The following is a 23,854-nucleotide window of genomic DNA, read 5'->3' as shown; positions in this document are numbered from 1 at the left end:
AAAACCCTTTAAAACATGCAAAGGATCCATCGGAGAGTAAAATAAAAGGGAACCAAAAATGTGACAAACTACCCTGATGCCCATGACCCCCAGGAATCCCAGCACCACGCTTACACCTGCCAGCGGGCTGTGGGTCGGCCAGGGTGTCGCTCCCCAGGTGCTCAGAAACTGCAGGAGATGGTGAGTTGGTTGGGGTTAGTGTTTTAAAAAATAAAAATAAAAATGAAAAAATAAAGTTTTAAAAAGCACTTTTTAATGTTTTCATTACTTTTCAGCTCCACTCCGTGCCCCGGCAGAGGGTTTCTGCCGAGGCGAAGCTGGGCGGCTGCGCTGCTGGGGCTGGGGTAGAGGTTTGGAGCTGCTGTGGCATCTGGCACGCAAAAATGTCCCGGGAAGCTGTTACATTAAATGGCCAAATCGATTTATTGAATGGCAGGTGTTAGCTACAAACAGATGGAGAACATAAAGGCATAAGCAGGCATTTGTATGGAAAAGAAGCCATCGATTTGCAGCGAGAGGCTCAACAGCGATCGTTACAGCCTTTCAGAGAAATGTTCTTATTTTTAGGGGCCGGGCGCGGAGCGGCGAAGGGGGGACGGGGCAAGCGGGGGCGCCCGGCCCCGGCCCCGCCGGCCCGGGCTGGCGGCTGGCTCCGGCCTCACCCCGGCGTGTGCCGCGGGCTCCGTGACGCTGCGTGGGGGCTGTCGCGCGGCGTGGCCCGGCCGGCCCGTGGCAGCGCCCCCGCGGCAGATGAGGCACGCGCCGGCCTCATTACAATGAGAATGGGCAGGCTGGAGGGGCCATGTGGCAGCAACAGTTTGCAAATCCCCCCTCCTTCTGTGCAAATCGGGAAACATTTCCAAACATTTGTACCCCAAATTGACCACATTAACACCCCTCGGAGCCGCGCTCCCTGGGGGGATGCTCCGCGCTATGGACATTTAGGCAGAAACAAAACAAGCAAGGGAGATTTTTTTTATTCTTTTCTTTTCTCTTTTTTCTTTTCTTTTCTTTTTTTTTTTTTTTTTTTTTTCTTTCTTAGAGGCTCTCGGTGCGTGTGTCAGCGCTGAACCGATGCGCAACTTTCCAGCCGAGGGGGTTTAAAAACCATCGAGCTCACGCAGTGGGGCTGTGTGTGTGTAAGGCTGGCGAGCGCTGAATAAACGGGCCAGTTTCTAACTCAGGGATCACAAAGGCGACCAGCCCCAAAACGCAGAGCCAGAAAGCAGAAATGCTACCGCGGGAAGGGCCGGGGAGCTCTTCGCCGGGGGTCGGGAAGAGGCAAGGGGTAGGTAGCCTCCAGCTCCGGGCGCGTCCCCTTCCAAAAACCCCGGGTCGCACCAGGCAGGTCCTGCCCCTGTCGCAGGTATAGGAGCTTTGTCTCTGCAAGACCTTGAAAGCAGCCCGGCAGAAGCCACGTAGAAAGCCTTCCGTGGATGCCCCATCACTTCACGCACAGACCCAACCCCCCGCGGGAGCTTCACCCGTGGGGCGGGCGGGCAGGTTAGAAAATAGGGAGCTATCCCAGAGAGAGAGGAAAGCGGGGCTGATGGCGGGAGGCGCCACGCAAGTTCTTCTGGCTGGGTTTGTGCTGGAGACATCGAGCCCTTCGCAGCCCCCCTTTCCCGGGGTCCGCAGCCTGAGAGCAGCAGGGCACGGGTGGCAGAAAGGAGCCTTGGGGGAGCTCCGGCACATCCCGTGGGGGAGCGCTGGGCGTCCCCGCCTGGGACGGAGGGAGGAGGGCAGCCTGGCAGGGGGGCTCGGGGGGAGGGAAGGCTTGGGCAGGCTGGCAACTTTCACCCGCCCGGAATTAATTAACGTTGTCTCGTTAGCGAGATGCGTTTGGCCTGGCCACGCGTATGCTGAGCCGGGCCAGCCTGGAGATAAACCGGCAGCAAATGGGGCGCGAAAGGGCGGGCGGGAGCGCCAGGAGGGGGGGTAGCGCCCTGACCTGGAGCGAAGGGAGCTGGGGGGACGGGGAGGGGGGCGGAAAGGATGGGGAGGCGGTGGTCAGGGAGCGGGACGTCCTGCCGCTGCCCAGCGTCTCGGGGGGGGGGGCGGGACTGCGGGCACCCCGCTACCGCCCCCCTCCCCAAAGCCAGGGGCTCGGGTCCCCCTGCCTAGAGGGTGCGCCCCGCCAAACGAGGCGAGGCTCCCGAGGGAGGTGGCTGCTCCCCAAAGCGAGGGGGATGGCGCGTCGGGCACGGGGGAGAGTTTGCGGGAGTTGCGCTTCTCAGCTGCTCTCGGTCGACTTTCAGGCTCAGCGGTTTGATGCCATTTATGGAATTTTTTTTTTTATCTGAACTCCGGTGTGCGTGTGTGTCAACATGCAGCAGGTGGTTTATTATATTCCCCGGTTATTATTTTATTACAGGCTCTTTTTATAGCTGCAATCACAATCATGCCCTGTAGTTTCGAGGAGGATTTTACGTCTGTTTTGCACCACTCACTCGAGCTTCTGAAAGTATTTGGTTTGGGGGACGGTGACACGTGGGGAGCCGGAGCGAGTTCTGCCGCTGTCGGGAACGAGCGAAACCAGGTGCGAAGTTTGACTCGGAAAAAATAGCGGCCACCCCAAGGGTGGTTGAGCGGGCTGGGGAGCTTGCACCCCACTTTGCCAGCTTTTGGGGAAGGCGGAGGTGGGAGCGCTTCCCCAGCCGCCAAGGTGCACGCCGCCAGGATGGCGGAGAGGTTTGGCGGAGCTGTGAAAAGCAGAGATCAGCTTGTCTTGCTTTAACCTACATTAGCTCCGGGTCCATATGGTAGATGCTGCCTGTGGATCCTCAGCACCGAAGCGAGGCCCTATTCTTGCACGCCGCCCTGCTTGTGCCAGATGGTGCCTGGACCAAGTGGCCATGCGTGGGGTGGCTCTGGTTAGCCTAATAAACGTCCAATACAAGTCAAAAATCAAAACACACACATACTAACATCTGCTAGAGCCTGCAGTGCCCAGCTAGCCTTTCAATACTGAATTAAAGAGCCCCACAGCCCTTCTGTTCCCCTAGGTTAGACACTCATTACCATTTATCAAGCACTGATGTTATCTGGCCTCTCATTTTATTTAGTACCGAAGCTATTAGCATCAGATTTGATTTTGACAGTTGACGCTGCTGCTGGTAAAGCCGGGATGTGGCCGGGCAGATCACTGCAAAATTCCGAGTTCATCGGCAGCGACACATTCCTCCTTCCCACTTGTTTACGAGGCCGAGACAAAAGAGATCCTCGCCTGTGCCTCTGCCTTGCGGTTTGTCTCCATCACGGACACGGCTCCCGTCCGTGCCCGCTGAGGCCACGCACGCGCACCTCCCCGGGGACAGCCGGGCCACTGTGGACGGAGCCAAGCCAAAATGCGCCCGGCCCCGGGTGCAGCCCCCCTGTGCCCCCCCGGCTTTCCTCGGGGCAGCGGGGACCGGGAGAAGTTTTAATCCCCTCTTTGGCGGCGACCCCGATTCCTGTCCTCTCCCCAAACTCGTCCACGCCCACGCGCGTTGATGCGATGGCACCGTTTACGGCAGCTGCCGGCGGCGGCTGTGTCTGTGGCTTTCCCCCACGGAAAGCTCAGCGATTTCTCCACGGAAGCCGTGCCGTGCCCTCCAGGCGCCCCCCCCCCCCGAGTGGCTGGGCCGCGCGTGGGCCCCAGCCGCATCCCGGCCCGCAGCTGGGTTCTGGGAAAAGCGGCCGCTTTGTTGGAAGTGTGCGGGGAAGAGGGACGGCCGGGGCCGCTCAGCAGGGGTGCGCCCTTCCCCGTGCTGTCTCCCCGCCAAACAAGCCAGGTCCCGGCTTTTCCTTCTTTATTCCCCCAAAAAGAGCCCGGAGCGGGGAACTAACGCCGCGAGCGGAGACCCTTTGGGAGAGCGAGGAGGCTGAGGGGCGGCCAGCAGCGCGCTGCGCCTGGGCGCTGCTCCCCAGGTGATCCCCGCAGAAAGGTCCGCAGCCTCCGGAGCCGGGCGCTGGCACAAAGGTGGCAAACCCTCATTACCATACAGCTGAGGGTTTATCTCTCCCCCCCGCCGCCCCCCCTCCGGCCTCCCATCCATTTAACAAGCTGAAATAAAAAGCCACATGAAAGGCCTGCTCTGTGCTTAGCTTTAATGAGGGACACGCGACCCAACAATAAGCGCACGCCGCAATCAGGCCGAGGGCTTTGCTGGCACACGCCAGGCCCCAGCCCGGCGCTGGCCACTGCCGAGCAGCTCGCCACGGCCCGCGGCCCCCCGCGGCCCCCGCTCCCGCCTCGCTTCCCTGCGAGCGCCCGAGTCTCTCCCCTTGCTCGTGTGGTTGGTTTTTTGTTTTTTTTTTTTTTGAGGGGGGGTGTCGGGGAGGAAAAGCCGGGCCACCTGGCTTCAGCGTTCGCTTGCCACCGCTTTCGGAAGGGCGACCCAGCTCCCGCAGGTCCCCGCCGTGCCGGTCTCTCTGCCGCCGCCCGCCCCGCTTTGCCCCCGCCGCGGGCGGCCCCGGCCCGCCGCCGTTAGCCGGGCGCGAGGAGGCAGCAGGCGCTGCGCCCGCCGGTAGCGGCGGGGCCGTCCCGGTGCCCGGCGGCCGGGCCCGCGCCCTTTTGCTTTTACTTTCTAGCCCGGGGCCAGCCCTCGCCAGGCGGGGCAGCTCCGGCCCAGGAAGCGGCCGGGGACCCACATAGCGATCGGGTGAAAGAATCTAACAAGCGAACAACAACTAGGGAGCGTGTTTTGTTGTTGTTTGGGGCTTTTTTTGTTGTTTATTTTTTTGTTTGTTTTTTAAAAACATTTCGTCCTCTGTTGCTGGGCCACTCTGGAAAGCTGCTCCGTGGACAGGCGTCTGCTTTTCCAGGGAACTCTCCGAGTGCGAGCGCCGTAAATATCTCAACAGATGCTGGGCTGGTCGGTAATCAGCTCGGCCCCTCGCCGGTCAGCGCGGCAGCGGCGGCGGGGTATTAGTGCTGGGTATGAGGGCTCTCCGCAACATTTGGCTCTTTTTTTTTTTTTTTTTTTTTCCAGAAAGGAAAGATGGAAAAGGGGAGGGATCGGCCGTGAGTCTGACTGACAGTTTACATAATGAGCTTGTGAGGATGCGAGGCAACTATATAAACAGCTCGAAGGGAAGCAAGTTTTCCATTTACCGAGCGCTGTTAGCACCGGTCGGAGGAGCGGTTCCACACTAAGCACTCCCCGCCGTGTCTCTCACCAAACCCACCCGGCTCTGGAGTTTATAAAGGCGACGACAGTGACCGGAGGTCGGCGGTTGGCTGCAGGATTAATTCCCAGAAGGGGGACGGATCGACACCTGGATTTTACCTTCCGATTTCTGGTGGTGCTCGGGGAATATTTGGAAGGGCAGGTTGCTCCGGGAGAATCGCCGTGACGCCTCTGTCTTTTCTCCCTCGGCCGAGAAGCGCTTGCTTGGACCATTTGAGGAATACAGGAGGAAAACTAAACCCGCTAAGAACTGGAAGCTTGAATAACACAAGGATGACAGCCTTGCGCATCTTTGGCTTGACGTTTCTGTTAATGATTTTGCAGCAGGTAATTGCACATCGCAAAAAAAAAAAATAAAAAAGGGTTCGCGAAATGCGGGTGATGGAAGCAAGTTTGCATGGCAAAGCCGGGGTAAGGTCTGATTTGGCTATTTTGTGTGTCTCCCCTTTGTGCAGAGGGTGTCCGGCTCTGGCGTCTTCCAGCTGGAGCTGCACGAATTCGTGAATAGCCACGGGTCTCTGGCCAGCGGGAAGCCCTGCTCCCCCCACTGCAGGACCTTCTTTCGCGTTTGTTTGAAGCATTTTCAGGCAGTGGTCTCCCCGGGCTCCTGCACTTTCGGCAGCATCATCACCCCGGTTCTAGGAATAAACTCCTTCAGCATCAAGGATACGGAGAGATTTGACAGCCCCATTAAGTTGCCCTTTAACTTCACGTGGCCGGTGAGATTCCACTTTAGACCCGATTGCGGTGGTGGGGCAGGAGGGCGGCACGGGAAGGCTAATCACAGCGCGCTGTAAATCTGTAATGTAAACAAACTACTTTCGCCTTTAGACTTATTTCCAGAATTTAAAGGAAAAAAAAAAAAAAAACAGGCAAAAAGAGGGGGGAAAGAAAAAAAGCAATGAGAAAGCGCACCAAGCCCAGAAGCACTGGGGATAATAAACGTTATTAAGAGAAATAAAAGCAAAGAGGGGGGCGGTGTGTGGATCCGCGGGCTGTAGGAGGGAGCGGGGGAAGCGCGGAGCGGCGGGGAGAGTGCCGATGCGGGGTCCGGCGGGTCGGGGCGGGTGTCGGGTGGGGCGCGGTGGGGCGCCGGGCTGACGCTGCTCTCTTCCCCCCCCCCCCGCAGGGCACCTTCTCGCTGATCATCCAGGCCTGGCACGCGCCCGCGAACTACCTGCCGGAAGGTGACTACGGCCGCGCGCCGCCGGCAGGGGGCGCCCGCGCCGCGGGAGCGACCCTCGCGCCTCTCACCCCCACCCCCCCCCATCCCGAAACGGTTAACGGCCGCCCCCGGCTCAGCTGTTTATACTATAACTCCATGGCCGGCTTTATCCCACCATCAGGAGCCGGTCCCCCAACGATATCCATCAGGGGCCTCTTTGATTCTGCCCCGGCCTAATCTCCAACACAATTGCGTTTCCTCCGGTTTATTTTTGGCGTGGGAAAGCGAGGCGGGCTGCGGTGAGAAAGCCGGGAGGCTGCCAGCGAGCCCCGGCCGCCTTTTCCTGTATTTTACACCTTGCTCGAATTCCGCCCTTTGGAAAGGAATAATGGCTTTGGGATGTTTTTCTGAGCGGAGAGGAAAAGGATATTTCACGGCAGCCCTCGCTTTCAAAGGCCCCTCCGCTGAGTCCCCCTCGGCCGCCGTTAGCGCTCCCGCCCTGCATGCCCCGGTGGCCACGATACCCTTACATACACATATATATACACATATGTGTGTATATATATACATATATATGCGAGCGGGGGGATAGGGGGGTTCCCTCGCCGCTCGGGTCGGGTGGTTTTCGTGTCGTGGGGACGTTGCGGGCGATGTCCGCCGGCCGCTGACGCGGTGCCCGCTCTCCCGCAGGCTCCCGGCCGCCCTCGGAGGACTGGCTCATCAGCCAGATGTCGATCCAGAGGTCGCTGTCGGTGGGCGAGGACTGGTCGCAGGACGTGCAGAGCGGCCCGCTGACCCAGCTGCGTTACTCCTACCGGGTGGTCTGCAGCGAGAACTACTACGGCGAGAGCTGCTCCCGCCTCTGCAAGCGCCGCGACGACCGCTTCGGGCACTACGTCTGCGAGGCGGACGGCAGCCTGGCCTGCCTGCCCGGCTGGACCGGAGAGTACTGCACCGAGCGTAAGTGCCCCGCCGGCGGGCGACAGCGCCGCGCGCGCCCGACCGCCGTTGGGCGCGCGGCGGGGCCGGAGCGCCGCCGGTAACGGCTGCCGCACGAGGCGGAGGGAGCCCCCTCCCCGCTCCGCGCCCCTACGCCGTCCGCGTCGCCCCGGGCAGAACCGGGGCCTCCGCGGGCATCGGGCGGGCCCGTGAAGCTCACGGAGGCCTCAGCGCCATAAGGGACATCACCCGCTTTGGCTTCCCTAGGGCCCGGTCTGCGTTATGTGGGGCATTAGCGCGGGGTGGGGATGCTGCTCAACAGGCCTTCAAGGAAACGCGACCTCCCCCAAAGCCTCAGGGACCTTCTTTGGCGAAGGGACCCGGGACCCAAAAGCGCATCCCCTTGCCCCGTTCCACCAGCTGGCCAGACCCCGGTTGTAGCTGTCTTTGCCATCAGTCCTTAAAATATGGTGGCTTTGATAGCGCTGCTACAAAGCATTGTGCATGGTTACCCGGTAGGTGTTTGGGGCCATGTTTTCATGCTGACCTTTCCACTCACTGCCTGGAGAGAGAAAGTTGCACGCTGAGGACTTTGGCCCCTTTGGCTGCAGCTACCAACGTTGTGTTTTCACCTCTGCGAAAACGCAGCAATGAAAGAGCTAGCAGAGAAAGGATTTTGGCTGATACCCTCAATCACTGATATCTATTCCAAGCCAGAATGCTAGCGGCTTTGCCCGCACAAGTGCCTCCACCGTTCCTGCTGCAGGAGGAGATGAGACAGGTGTTGCAGTGTAGTAGTGGATATCTTTACTGTGAACTTGGGGTCCCGTCGGGTTTTTTCAGTCTTTCGTTAGTACAAGCCTAAGCCTTGCTCCTTCTAGCTCCTTTTCTAGCAGGGGTTGCAAGAGTTCATGTTTGTTGTATAAACAGAAAAATTAAAGGACAACTTGTCAAATGTTGGCTCTCCTTGTTCACTTCCTCCTGCTCCAGAGCTCTCTGTACCGAGAATTTTTAAAACAAAGCTCTGAAAGTGCAAAACTGTTTTTCAAAGTATTTTTTCTTTAAAGCTGGTATTTGCCCTTTTAAAAGTGTATTCTGTAGTGCTATGTTTATTTAACTAATCATTTCTGCTTTTTTATGTTCTCTTTACAGCCATCTGTCTGTCTGGATGTACTGAACAGAATGGGTATTGCAACAAGCCTGGAGAGTGCATGTGAGTAAATGGCAATTGCAATCTGAACTTCAGTTAAAATGTCACCTTGTAACAGAAACTGAAACTCTTTTCCATGTCATTAATGTTTTAATTTGTCTTTTCTTTTAGCTGTCGCCCCGGTTGGCAAGGCCGCTACTGTGATGAATGCATTCCCCATATAGGCTGCCGCCACGGGACTTGTAAAACACAATGGCAGTGCATATGTGATGAAGGATGGGGTGGCCTCTTCTGTGATCAAGGTTAGTTCTGAAGGTTGTGCTTATGGCTCTAGGTTGGGTACTCTTCAGTACCGGACTAAGGAATCTGACCCATCTAGAATCAAATTTCCGCAAGGTACATGTTCATAGGCATCATTTTGTACTATGGCTGTCTTAGATACCAACTCTTGTATTTGTAGTAATTTTGTTTGAAAACAAGCAAACCTTTTTGATAGCTTCAGTTTTTCTCTTGCAAAAAAAACCAACAACCTGGATGAGTGTTGAACGGGCAAATTTTCTGCCTGCTCAAGCTAAGTTTAACTTATTCCCTATACAACTATAACAATTTACTAAACAGTTTCCAGCAGCAGTAAACACCATCATTTGGGTCTTCCTTATTTTGCATACAAGGAAGTTAACTCATGTGATAAGTCTGGAGCATGAGAGAAAAATCATGTAAGCAAGAATGAAAAGTACAGGTTCCATTTTAAGGTACACCAGACCACTTCCACCTATTCAACCCGTTGAATCACTGAACCGTAGCCAGCTGAGCAGTCATGTCCTCAAGGCCATATATGCACTGCTGGCACTGAGATCATTGAGTGCTCAAAGCAAGCTCAGTGTTTTCAAGACAGTTATAGGATGGTGAAGTCTGAATTAAGCAGGAAAAGTAAAGTTGCAGATTTTTTTCTTCTTGTAGTTATCTATTAACCAGTTGTATTCCAATTACTCTATGGTATTTATAGAGATAATAAAATTTTCCACTTACGTCCTATGAACTTGTGTGTATAACCTCTGTCTCAAATTTAAAAGGGGAAGAAAGTCAAGCTTGGCAGAGCATTTGGACAGTTTAAACTACTAACATTCATAACAAGAGAGCATGGTAAATAAAAAATAAAAGATTTCTAGTGTTTGTTTAAATCTCCCAGCCAAAACATCTTTATTTTCCCCCTGCCCCTGCCTCCGCAGAATGTGCCTCAGAGCACACCTTTTAAAGATGGGGCTCACTGTTTTAGTATGTGACATGTTGTCCTCAAAATGTCTATAGTGCCGTGGCATGTCTTTTGGAGAAACACACTTATGAAGTATGTTTTCCAACCTGGCGTCTAAATCCTAATGCAGCTAACAGGTTTATGCACACCAAAAAGGGAGAGTATACCAAAGCACTAAGACAGTTAAATTTTTGCCAAGTCTCTCAAAATTCAGAGCTCATGTATTACAGTGATGGACCTAGAGAAGTATCTAAAATCAGTGATAATCTGAAACATCTGATTATTACTGATAATAACCTGGATAATCATCTCCAGTATTCCTATTGATAGCAATGAAATGCTTTATTGAAAATTGTCGACTTTGTTGACTAAAGCGTTTTTGTATGAATGCCTTTTCCCAGCTGTCAAAGACATTTTCTCTAACTCGTGGTGTCTTTGCAGATCTGAACTACTGCACTCACCACAGGCCATGCAAAAACGGAGCAACTTGCATGAACACTGGCCAGGGCAGCTATACGTGTTCATGCAAACCTGGCTTTACCGGTGTTGACTGCGAACATGAGATCAGCGAGTGTGACAGCAATCCCTGTAGGAATGGTGGTAGTTGTACGGTAAGGGCATGTTAAATGTAAAGTCTTTGTGTGAAGCAAGCCCCAGTATACCTTTTCAGAAATGATTCTGTAACAACATAATGAGAATTTGATAGTACACAGGTTCATTACCAATGCTCACAACTATCATACTGAACCCTTCCTGAGAGGTGTCAGGGGAGGAAGTCGGTTACAGGAGGAGGTGTATCATCTAGATTAGAACTAGTCAACTGATCCTTAGGTTTCTGTGGCAGGCATTATAAGAGCTTGGCAAGATCCAAGGTTGGTGAGGGAGCAGATCTGTAAAAAATAAGCTTCTCAAACCAAGGTTCATACAGAAATGCGCTAAGTCTGTGATTTAATAGCAAATAAAAGAAAACTTGCGCTTTCTGCTGTGGGAGTGTAGTGTCAGATAATATGAGAGCAATCAGCTGAAACGCTTTCTGTGAAACAGGGTTCTGCATTTTTAGTTTCCGGCAGTCTAGTGTTTCAGTATGTTTTTGGACCCAGTCAATGATTGATTCTACCTGTTGGTAAAGACTGATCGATTATAGACATCCAGTGTAATCTGATGCATGTTTAGATTAAAGCTAACAGCACAAGACTCTGGCTCCCTTCTCCCAAGGCCTTGAACATACAGTACTTGGAAAGAAGAAAGAGTTTTGTTGTGATCTAAGTGGTGAGACTTACCCATAGCAAAGCAAGATAAGCACTTGTAAAGGAAAAAAGGGCTCTCATGCCGGGGATAAATGGCCTGATCACAGCTATGTAGGTCGGCACATGCCATTCTGCTCTGGGAGGACCTTGGGAATCCCATTAGACAGTAGTGGAGTTAGTAATGTTTTTGTCTAGCTACCTGTAGGCTCCCTACAACTGCATCTGCTCTGCTTGTGTAGCTGCATGATTACTCCTACACTCTGTGTACAGCGGATTCACAGCTCTATCTCTCACAGTCAGCCTGCAGTTATTTACTCTCCAAATGTCACTTTTGCCACATCAGAGGGTGGGTGAGAAGGGACTGAACAGTGCTCGCTGCCGACCTGAAATAAGTGTGCAAGCAGCTATCGTTTGGTGCCATCAAATAACAGCAGCCTCATGTTGTGTTTTGCAGGATATGGAAAACGGTTATCACTGCCTGTGCCCCCCTGGCTACTATGGCACTCACTGTGAGCACAGCGCATTGACGTGTATAGATTCTCCATGCTTTAACGGTGGCACATGCTTAGAAAAAGAGCAAGGGGCCAGCTACACTTGCATTTGCCCCTTCGGCTTCACAGGGTCAAACTGTGAAAAAAAAGTAGACAGGTGTACAAGCAACCCATGTGCAAATGGTGAGTCTTTTTATCAAAAAATCTTGTGTCTCTGACTCATTTGTGCTTTTCAGTGCAGAAGTGATCGAAATCCAATCTGACCTCTACTCTTCCTCTAATACAATAGTCCCTCTCCCCCACTGTATTCCACATCTACCCTCATTTTAGTCTCTTGCTGGATTTCACCGGCATTTTCTATGCAACAAAAAAATGCACAGGGCTTATCATGTGATGGGGAAGATGGCAGAATCAAGTAAATTAAATTAACTTTATTACATATTTAGAAGGGCTGTATTTTTAAGGCATGCTGCTACAATTAGGTAAACTAGAAGGAACTTTTAGATGTACGGTTGTTTTGTAAAATAACCTCCCTCTTCTTGAAATAGTATAAAGTGCTAACCAGGGAGAGCTTTAGGTTTCTGACTGAAGTGTATTGCAGACTAATTTTTTTTTTTTTTTTTTTTTTTTCCTCAGATGGTAATTGCTTTTACCTTGGTCAGATTCGTGTGTGTCGTTGTCGGGCTGGTTTCTCTGGTCAGAAATGTGAAATAAACATCAACGACTGTGCCAGAAACCCATGTTCCAATGGGGGAACCTGTCATGACTTGATCAACGATTACACCTGCACGTGCTTGCCCGGCTACAGTGGCAGGAACTGTGAGATCAAAACCAGAGATGAATGTGCTTCTGGGCCATGCGAGAATGGAGGCACATGCTACAGTGGACTTTATAGTGCCAACTTTGTCTGCTACTGTCCTTCTGGCTTCATGGGCAACCGTTGCGAATTGCCAGTTTATTCAGTGCCCGTTACACTTCCTCCTAAACCAGTCCCCTGGATTGCTATATCCATGGGGGTGGGGCTGGTGGCTTTGCTCATACTGTTCTGCATGATAGCAATGGTCATCAGGCAGATGAGGATGCACCCAGAGCAGGACTTGGAGACAATGAACAACCTGTCTGACTTCCAGAAGGACAATCTTATTCCAGCTTCCCAGCTCAAAAACACCAACAAAAATAAAGATCTTGAAGTGGACTGTGGGCTGGAGAAATCAAACTACAAACCCAAGAATCATAAACTGGACTACAATCTTGTAAAAGACCTGACAAGTAGAGGGACACAGGAAGATAAATATTACAAAAGTGAAAAGTGTTTAGGAGAAAAGTCTCCCCTCCGACTACACAGGTGAGAATGCAGTATTCCTTCTAGCCTTTCTTAAGGCCCCTCATCTTCATATCAGTCTAGAAGCAGATAAGAAAATATGGGGGAAAAAAGAACCCTTGAGCAGATAATACACAAAACAAACCAGAGCAAAGCCAAGAATCTTTATACTGGAGTACGTGTGTCACAGCCAAGTGGTGTCCTTAGCTAAGTCAATTACATTGAGGGCTTGTGCAGGGCGCTGCTAGTATGGGTGCTGTGAAGGGGAACGGGAGTGGCTAGGTCAGTGGTGAAAGTATAAAGTGTCTTTTCTTCCTCAGTAGATCTTGGAAGAACAACAGTTAAGGCATGTAGTAGTTAAAAATAAGTATTTTGAAGTATTTCACTTATTAAGAAGGCAAAGAGATCTGCTTACTGAGAAGAATGATAGAGTAAAAATAACTACTCTTTTTCAAAAAAAGAAAAGGGCGGGTATTCACTGGCTCATCAGTCCTCTGACACATGTGCTGAAAGTCTTGTCTGGGATCTGCTTGTGGCTGTTACACTGAGGGGTCTGAGGAGCATGCTATTAGGTTGGACATGGCAGAAGCATAGGGAGACAGTAGCTGCTCCTTACTTCCATTTTTCTAGTATAATATCCTGCCATCATATAGAAGATGTGAAACTTCATCCTCTGCACTTCCACACCATCAATGGCTATCTCATTCCCCTCTCCTATTCATGGTAGATGTTGACAGTCAGGCTTATTAGTAGTCAACTAATGTTTTTTTCTCTCTGCCCTGCCTTAGTGAAAAACCGGAATGTAGGATATCAGCGATATGCTCTCCGAGGGATTCCATGTACCAGTCCGTCTTTGTGATAACAGAAGAAAGGAATGAGTGTATCATAGCCACAGAGGTAAGTACACAGGTGGACAGGCATAAATTCACAAAATGAAGGGATAAATTATCCTTTAAAATTGCATCCAAGAAGGTTACTCTATTTCCAGGGATCCCGATGCTTCCCAGCATTCACCTCTCCTCTTCTGTAGCCCTCACAGAAGGGGAAAATAATGATTTTATTAAACCAGAGATTTTGAGTTTAGATAAGTCAGTGGGAGATTAAAGCACAGAACATCAGTCCATAAAAATTTGTGACATTGTAGGATTATTTCCTCTTAAATAGGTAGTCAGCAAAAATGGAAATAATAATTCTTCATAGGTTTATTGATATAAAGCCATGTTTCTTCTCATGACTACAATGGATAATCTGTGTTCTGTGGAAGCAGGCAAAGCTATAGATTTCCAGCAGAGGATTGGAGGAAGGTAGCTGGATGTGTTAGTGGATAGGCATAATAGCCATTTAAGAAGTCTGTAATGTAATTTCAACCTCTTGGCATTTAAGCTCCAGCTGTATATTCTCTAACAGAAGTTAACGCTGTTATTGGTAAACCCATCTAGATTTTGATGTTATATGGAAAAGTCAGAGGGCAGATACATGAAAAAGGAAGGGCCTAGCACTGAACTTTAAGGACTTTAAAAAGCAGCTATTGAGGAAACCAGCACCTGAAGAATTATTGACCCATTGGAAAAGGGCTCAATAGAAGTTAAAGGCAATTTGTCATTAACCAATATCTGCCTTCTTCGGTGTGGCCATCTTTAGGACTAGTTTCAGACTCCAGGAAAGAGAAGCTTGCTGTGCCATATAGCAGTGATCTCTGAAGTCAGATCTGCAGGATTCTGTCTCCCTTGCCAGGGTGGATATCAGGTTTCCTTTTGAAGGCAAGCTGGAACACAAGTCAACCAACAATATTGAAAGACAAGTGAAAGGATTTTCAAAGATACAAGTGACAGCTAGACGCTTCATTCCCATTAACCGACCTATCTTCCTTTGAAGATCTTGCTGACCAAAGCTAGACTCCCAGATTTACATCAGGCATCTCCAGAAGTCTTTTTATTTTTAGAATGACAGCCCCTGAAACCTCCCTCCACATCATTCAGGCTTAATCACAGAATCACAGAACCATTACTGTTGGAAAGGACCTTGAAGATCATCAAGTCCAACCATCCACACACCACCACCATGCCCACTAAACCATGTCCTGAAATGCCACGTCCACACGTTTTTTGAACACTTCCAGTGATGGTGACTCCACCACCTCCCTGGGCAGCCTGTTCCGATGCTTGATCACTCTCTGTACAGAAATTTTTCCTAATATCTAGTCTAAACCTCCCCTGGCGCAACTTGAATGCTTCTGAACACAAGTTATTTAACTATACACAAGTTATTTAACTATACCATATGCTTTTTACAGAGACCTAATGTTAAGCACCCAGATTTGTAAGCATTCTTCCCCTCAGTCCAGGTAGAGAGGCTACTCATCATACAGACTACTTTTTTTGCTGGTGATCCTTTGTCTCTGGACGCAGCCCATTGAATGCTGATAGTAAAACTGCAGTAATGTTTGGCTTAAATTGCTTTGGTCTGACATACTTGAATTACAATTTGTTAGTTGTGCAGTACTCTGTGTCCTGTGCTTCCTTCTCATTCCCAGTATTATTTTATATCCTGGCAGGTATAAGACTGAAGATCAGCCCATTTGCACCTCAGATTTGGTAATGCCAGTAGATGGATGTTCCTGCTGCATTGTTTACAATTCAGAACTGGATTGGACTGTTTTTAATTACATGCAACTTGCTGCTCTCAGGCGGAGGATGGAACTGGGTGAACTGGACAGACTGTGAATTTACTGAAAGATGCAATACACCTTTTTGTTCTTGCTGCCCTTGTTTGAAGTTTGATGCCAGAAATCTCATTGGCTATAGAAGAGGGGAGGCAGAGGGAAGAGAGAGGGGTTAAAAATGTTGCTGTTTTAATTTGTTTTGAAAAGATACTGTGGCCAGTTCCTCATGGACAGAGCCCTGGCTTTCCAGAACTCTGGTTATGGGAGGTGCCGGTAGATGAGGCGGCACTTAACTATCACAGATGTTGCCATGGAAGGTGTGAAGAAAGACACATTGCTATGCAGATAATGGATACAGTATAAACGAGGGCTCTGGGTTTTTTTTTGTGGGTTTAAAAGTGCCTAAAATGTGTCAAGAGACTCTAACGAGCCCAAACAGAGACTTGACTGCTCTTTTTGTAGTTACCTGACCGTTATTGGGCAGAGGTGGCTGATACTTCCTGCTACACATCCACTTGCATCTCCTCTCTCCTGCTGCATGTACTGGAGACTGTGTAAGGGGCAAGAGGAGGAAGGAAATAGGAATACCCAATTTACATGTCATCTCATTCGGTGATGCTTTGGAGAACTGATTGACCCAAGCCACAATGTGGGACAGGATTTTTGTGGATTTAAACACACAAGAAGGAACAGTTGTGATAAGGAATGTGTACTGCCTCTTCCCCATTGATGGGAGGCGTGATCCCAGCTCTATTTAAAGCCTTACAAATGCGTTTAAAACCAATCAGCTCCTAGAACCTTTATGTGCTGAGCTGTCTCAGCTCTTTTCATGCCCTTTGCACTACCAGTGATTGTGAATAGACGTTACTTTTTTTTCTTCTCCTTCCTCATTCTCTCCCCCCTGCCTTATTTTGACACAAATTTGGGGGTTTATGTTGTGTTTCCAAATTAGGTGCCACCTTCTACTGCAAATAGTCTCAAAATTGCAGCTGTTACTTTCTGAAGGAGAAGAAGCAGTGTGACACCACTACCCTCATTTTTCCATCTGGTTGCAAAACTCCCAACTCCTGTCCTTCATCCCGGTTCCAAATGCCCAATAGCGAAGCACCCACTGAGATGCCCTCTGCCAAGACAGGTGGAGATTAGAGTTAGAAGGTTCTAGGCTCGTCTTGTTTCTTTCATACCCACCCACTGCTGCACGGAAAAGGAGAAGCCTGCCCCTGGAAACCAGAGGCACGCAGAAGCCCTTTTCTTATACACATATTTAGAGCAACAATACCCCAGTGGAAAGTGCTGTGACACTAATGAGATGAGACTATGGGGTGGGGCAAAATGAGGAGGGAGGAAACAAGATCTGGTCGAAGAAACCTGGACCATGCTCTCTCTCGGACAGCGATATTCCTGCCCTTGTAAATCCTGTTGTTGGACTAGCCCATCTACTGCCTTGAACTGTGCAGGCAAGACCCCTTCATAATGTCCACTACTGACCTTCTGCTCTGACCACGTAGGACCATTTTGAAGATGACCTTCAGAAATCAATAATATGGGTTTTAGTTTGTCTGTTTGTAGTTTATTTTGAAGACTAGTATTTCAGTAATTTAAAAAAATCAGAAGCACTGAACTTTCTATGTTTTATAACATTATTTTGTATATAATGTATATTTATAATCAAAACAGAAGTGTAAATATCTTTATTACTTCTCATGTAATGTTTTTAATGTGATGACAAAGTTTGAATTTTATTTTTTTTTCAAGCAATGAAAATACTTTCCTGCTACTATGAAGTTTATAGTGGTTTGTCCTTTTACACTTCAGGCTCCATGATTCTGTGACAGCCAAGGTTACTCGAAGCCCCAGAAGTAAACCTGTCTGCCTGCTCCTTGCAGTCAGCCCTACATTTACATTTACATTTTGCACACCAACTGCTGTTGGCTGGTTTTTATAGAACGGTTATACTGTTAACTGATGTCAACAAAGTTGCTCAGCTGAGTGGCATTCACCTGACAGGAAAGCTATACATATGTATATTGTGATAGATTATATACTATTTAAATTATATATATACATATGTATACATTCTCTTGCTATGGAGTGGGACTGAACTGTCAGGAAAGTTATTTTTAGAAATGCTTCCCTCTTCCTCTTCCATGAAAACTTGTGGCAAGGAAGATAGAGATTTAATGCCATTTCAAAGTGGCTTAATAACTGATGGCTTGGGGTTCACTTAGAGAACAAGATAAGATTTTTTTTTTTTAAAATCCCATTTCTTTAAATACTTTCAGTAAGACCCAAACCTCTCCCTCAGATTACTCTTGCACAGCATGTACACTTGCAAGACTGTATCCTTGGTTGTTTTATTATGAACGGTAAGATTTGTCTTTCACTTGTGGGATTAGGGGGTGTTTCAGGTTTTCTCCTCCCGAGTTCCCCACGCTACACCAGCAGCCCTGTCCTCCCAGGGCATCACGAAGTCATTATCCTCCACAGCCCTTTTCGAGGACATTTCCACAAAAAAAAAAAAAAAGTGTAAAAAGCACAGTTGTATAAAGCGCTCCCAGCAGGTTTGGTAGCCTCTGAAGCACATACATTGGCGGACGATTAATCCTCTTGCTAAATCAGCTAGGTGCACTGCAGCCAACATCTGAATGCACAAAAGCAAAAACTATAAGACCAGGAAACCACTGCTGCTCTATTTTAAAACCAGACTGTTTTTGTTGTTGTTGTTGACAAAATGCCAAAAAAGGCATCTTAGTGTTGGATGCCTTTCCTATCTTTCCCCAAAATAAAATCTAACCAAAATTTGATAGTTTTTTTAAAAATACAAAACACCACCCCCCCCGCGTTAAAAAGCACCATAACAAATTATTTTTACTTTGTCATTGAAATACTGCAAACAATGATTTATAAGGGCCCTTCTGAGTGTATTATTAAGGTTACATAAATGCTTTACTTTGGATGGTTTTGTTTCTCCCTCTTCAGTTCTTTTCTTAGCAAAATTAACTTTCAAATCCCAGCCAATTTCCCTGGCTACCATAAAAATAAATTTAAGACGAAACTCAGAAATAAAAAGCCACCTCCCCCTCCCCAAACATTCACCCTGTAGAGCAAATTATGAAAAACAAGCCATTGACAAAAAGCCGAGCAGATGCTCCCTGCTTGCAGTCCTTCCTCGGCAATGTGAAATAAACCCAACAGATGCCTCTCTTAATTGAGCACATGGATTACATACACACATGCACTCTGTCCTGCTTAAAACAAAACACACACAAAAATCAAACAGGAAAATAGCCAGAAAACTCTTCCCAAAGCTTAGGCAAGCAGGAATGCTAAGACCAAAAAAGACTCTGCTCTTCCTGCGCAAAATGAGACAGGAAACCGTATCCATAGACAGAAGGGAGTTGAAATCCATCAAAACCCATGGACCTGATTATGTAGATCCCACAGGGTAAAGCAGGTAGAACACACGCCTTTGTGTATGCACACAGGAGAGAGGAAAGAAAAAAAAACCATCAGCTTACAAGGAAATCTGTGAATATTTACTGCAGCACTGCACTATGCAGCTACCAGAATAGATCACAGATCCTACACAGGAAAAACAGGAGCAGTGCCTGCTTCCACACAGGAGGAGAGGGAAAGCGTATGTGAATCTATGCACGTGTGCACATCCCCAAGTCCTTGCCAAAGAAACTACAAGCAAATTAGCTGAACACATAATACCACCTAGATTTAACCCATGTCTTTGGCCAGAAATTTCCTTACTGAGGGCTGCTGTGCTCACCTGCCTGCCCCCCTCCCCGCCCCAGGTGAGTGCATCTCTGACCCACAGTGTACGAACTTACTAGGAGGAGCTCTGAGATCCTTCTGGGCTGCCAAGACTCAACCTGAATTTCAAAGATTCCTCTTGAGGACCACAGATGATGCCAGGACCGTAAATATACTGACAAAGAATGCCTTTTCTGTTAACAAGCTTATAGCTTACAGATTTCACAGACCCAACAGTACGACTAACTTCTCTCACCATAATTTGCACTGACTATGGCAAGATTACAGATTTGGCTTGAGGACTGCACCTAAACTTGGCTTTCAGTTTTAAAAAGCTGCACAAACTCACTTGAAAGCAGTGGAGAATTTTAAGAATGGACTTTTAAGAATGGACTCCTGACTCTGAGAAATTCTTTGGTGTTTCCTCATATTAGCACTTGATAGAAACTTTTTCACAGCCACACAGAGCCCTTCAGTCTAAACAATTTTGGAGCTGGATTGAGTGAGAGGGGTGCTGCTCCATACAGCACTTTGCTTGAGTAGTTCCATGTTTGGCTCCAGCCCTTCATCATTTCCCTCTTTAAACAGTCCGCTGCTTAGGGGAAACAGATGCCGGGATATACCCGTAACTACAGCACCCACTGGTGCTGAGACAACATGCAGCAGGACTGTGCTGCTGCAAACACAGCACAGGGCACGGAGTTCAGTTAGGTTAGTGTAGATGAGGGACGCTTGCAAAAATTAGGCTTGATACAGGATGTGCCTAAAATGGGATAAAATGCAGACTGCATTTTATTTATGCACAATACTTGACCAGCAACAGCTCTCAGCCTTGAAAGAGCTGCTGAGAAAGCCTAAATTAGTTATTGTGCAATTGCAACCATCTAGTCCAACAGATGAAACCAGCTCTGTAAGAACGCCTTTCAAGTATTTCCATTGCTCCTTGGTCTTTTTTCATTAGTTCATGCTGAAATGAGAAAGGCACAGCAGGCCCCTAACAAACCTGTACTATAGTGGCTTAAGTGACAGTTATGTATCTATGTTTGCCTGTCATTCCCTTATCTCACATACCTGATCCATAAATACATATTGAATTCACGCAGCAGATATGACAATGCCAGCACATCTCACTCACAATCCAAATTCCACTTGTGGAGAATTAACATAACTCAGTGGCCCTCTGCCACGCTTCACTATTTTCATAACTTCAATTTTATGGTCTCTCTGGAGAGTCAACATCAAGATTTCACCCCCTCTATACTCCCTCTGTTTAAGTTTTGCCAGCTCAGCTCCCAGAGCTTGCACGTAAGTGACCCTCCTGGCCGGTGACGCCCAAAGCAGAGAGGTTTCTCCTTGATCACCCCTGCGCCTGCTCTAACGCTGCCTACTCTGCTCTCAGACCTCGTCTGGGCAAGAGCGTGACTCAGCACCATAAAACTACCCTTTCTTTTTCTCCTCTCTTTGCTGCTCTTACCACCACCGCCGTCCTTGCTCCTTTTCCCCTGTGCAGCTTTGGGGCATACATCTGTGGCACAGTGGTCTATCATGCTGCTGGGTTAGGACTGAACTCTCTGATTCACCAGGTAAATGATTGTGTACAGAGCAATAATTTCAGGTGCTAGAGCAATTGTTCCATGCGCAGCATTTGATTCTGGGGACCAGCATGTACCTTTGTCCCTTCCCTTTTAAATCTTGATGGCAGACCATCACCTTCCCAGAGGTGTTCCTTTCTCCACAGATAGATCAGCCATCCCCTCCAACAAGCTGTTCAGCCCTTGGGAGATGCAAGGGGGAACAGACACAATGTTGATCTGCTTACAAGGCTCACCCAGCAGTCATTGTCACCCAGAGGTCTTCACTGCCTTCCAGCAACCCTCCACACACGTCCCCAAGGGACTCTGTCGTGACAGTCTCTGTGCAGGTCTCCACACTGCAAGACTGCACCCACGGGCAGGAAGAAGAGCAGGTAAGTTTAAAAGTGCAGGGCATGGAGCGGACTGGAAAATAACTCCTGCTCCCCAAGTCTCCATTTCATTGTCCTCCCCTCTGACTGTGTCACTCAGGCCTTCTGAATGACATGTCATGTGAGAGGGGAGACCTAACAGCTAAGGCAAATAGAGTGGTCCGCATCTGCAGATAACATAACCCTGGGAGTTATGTGACCTGCATAACACAGATGATCCCACGATTACTTCATCTCTTCCATATACTGTAGAATAGTGATAGACTTCACTTGCCTCTCACATAGGTAGCAGTGTAGTATATAGCTACCATGGAATGGCTTAGTCCTTCTTCATTTCCTCTGTGGGCATCGTGTCTTTCCTCCTGCCAACCAAGATGGAGACAGTGCTTAGACTCCATCTATCCTCACAGCCAACCCACCCTGCAGGCTGCTCTGCATGAAGACCAGGTAATTCCCAGTAAAAGTCCAAAGGTGCAAAACAGCACCTTATTCATAGTCGTGTTTTGCAAATACACAGATAAATGAGGAAAACATGCAGTTTGAGGAGGAGCTGTTTGGTGATGACATCTTTTATCTGTGCTTTATGACTTACTCGTTGAGTTGTTGCTGGCTTCACAGTGGTTTTGCTGATTACGTTTTTAAACAAAGTGCCTAGAAGGTCACAGAGGTACCATGTTTATTTTTATAAATTGGATTGAACCAGCTCATATTTAACATCCAAACAGATGCTGAGAGTTAGTTTCATAGCTGGAGAGGCCATCACCAGTAAGAAAAGGATTCGCACATTCCTGGCACCATGCAAGAGCTTTGATGACCGCTGTACTTGGGGCACACGGCTCCCACAAGTGTTTGTGAGCAGGGTCAAAATTCCCGGTGCAAATACGAATCACTGTGCATTTGAAATTCCTTTTCTGTTAACACTGTTTAGTATTTGCCTTACATTTTCTGCTTTGGTAGAAAATGCCAAAGCATTGACAAAGCATTTTTATTCCTGCCCATAAACTCATTTGTTCTCTGGAAGGTTGTCAGAAAAGAAACACAAGACAATCTGAACAAAATGTATTTGGCGGGGAAAAAACACATACAGAATAATAGTGTGATAATTACAAAAGAAATGGCCCTGCTCTAATCCCCCTCTTTCAATCAGCTCACCAGGTCCTGGTGTTAGCTTCTTCATCAATCGCTTCTCCTCCTCTCATGTCTCCTTATAGCACAGAGGTTCTTTTGTTCCTCCAGACCTCCCTTCAAAAAGATTACACTGATTTTCACTATATTAATGGTATTTACGTTTGTCATAAGTTGCTTAGGAGGATGTTTTTGAAGTTCTCCAAAACTCAAGATACAATTCACAATGCATGTCCAGGTTTCTGGAGACAGAGTTCACTTACATCCTAGGAACGGGTACAAATGCCCACGTGCTTATAATTACAAAAAGGTTCTTTTTCATGGAAACAGCATGGTTAAGAAACTCTTATATCAGATATGCATTTTTCATACATGAGGAAGAAGAATTTCCTCACCGTTCTGGCAGTTGCTCCACAATCTGCTCAGTTGTTTTCAGTAGACAGAGGTTCATCTCACCTCACCGCAGCCACCCAAGCATGAAGCGTCTAGTTTAAGTCAACCATGGGGCTTATCTAGGGTTCATGGAGAAAGGTAGGCCCTTCCAGCGTTCTCCCCTGGAGAGACATCTGAAATAGCTGTGAGCAAAAGGTGACTCGTGGAAGGGTCAACGCCATTAACTGAAACGTGACAGCTACCTTTAAGACGGTTCTGGCTGTGCAAGAGGCGTCCTTAGGCATGAATTTGAGGAGCGGGCAACGCTTCTCTGAAGGGAGCAGGATGCAGACGCTTAACCCCTGCGCGTCCTTGAGAAAGCCTCCCTTTCGGCGGCTGCCCGTTCCCCTCTCCTGACAGGCGCGGTGGAGTTGTTAGTGCTAACGCGACTCAGAAGGATGTTGTGAGGGCTCATTCATACCCTTCAGGCCCCTCGCGGCTGCGGAAGTGCAAATAAGCCTTTACCGGTTCCATCTCATTGTTTAGGTAGCCGCTCGGCGTAAACGGCCCCTGGGCAAACCAAACGGCGGCGTGGGCACGCGGAGGCCGACCCCGCTCCCGCCGCCTCCCCTCGTGGCAGAGGAGCGCTTTCCTTGAGCCCGAGCCCAAACCGGGCTGCGCCGCGCTGCCATCATCGCTTCCTGTTTGTTACCTCACGACACCGTTTCCCGTTTCCTGCCCGATTACGGCCGTGCCAACTGTTTTTCCCAAGCCTGAACCGGCTTCCCAGCACCCCCCTTTTGGGCTCACACAAAAATACCACCATGGACACCGGCCTGGTGCTGCTGGCTGCCGTGTGAAGCACAGCCCTCTCCCCCCACCGGCACCTTCCCTCTCCCTGCCCGCTTGGGCCCCAGTCCCAGGCTGGAGAAGCGAGTCTCACCCACCCCATAAAGTGGGGGAGAAAGGAATGAGGTGCTGGTAGCTCCCAGGGTTTTGTCGCAAGCAAGCGCAAGGCAGCAAGGTGCCCTGCAAGGCATCCGGGTCAGCTGGATGCAGAAGGTGGTGATGTGAGGGACTCACGGGGCTCGCCTCTTCAGACACCCTGCATGTCCACGGGGCTTCCTGTGTACGCAGCAGCCTGGCACTGAGCTGGCTAAAGCAAGTGTGGTGGGAAAGCACATTAAGGCATCGAAGTACGTGGGATTGATGTGGTCCCCAGTAGCTGGTCCCG

At 49.0% G+C, this 23,854-nt stretch overlaps 1 protein-coding gene across 1 annotated transcript; it reads left to right on the top strand.

The window, feature by feature from the left end:
- Positions 1-4,070: 4,070 nt before the first annotated feature.
- Positions 4,071-23,277, top strand: DLL4 (delta like canonical Notch ligand 4; the record flags this gene model as incomplete). Its single annotated transcript, XM_082000166.1, has 11 exons — positions 4,071-5,498; positions 5,627-5,890; positions 6,301-6,358; positions 7,027-7,296; positions 8,428-8,488; positions 8,597-8,727; positions 10,119-10,288; positions 11,379-11,598; positions 12,052-12,760; positions 13,525-13,633; positions 23,167-23,277. The coding sequence occupies exons 1-11, from the start codon at positions 5,445-5,447 to the stop codon at positions 23,275-23,277; spliced, it is 2,157 nt and encodes a 718-aa protein (XP_081856292.1). The 5' UTR covers positions 4,071-5,444.
- Between the last annotated feature and the right edge of the window lie 577 nt (positions 23,278-23,854).

This window comes from Phaethon aethereus (genome assembly GCF_964289735.1).
Source record: "Phaethon aethereus genome assembly, chromosome: 5".
Taxonomy (NCBI): Eukaryota; Metazoa; Chordata; class Aves; order Phaethontiformes; family Phaethontidae; genus Phaethon; species Phaethon aethereus.
This window is presented reverse-complemented; position numbering and strand designations above follow the sequence as displayed.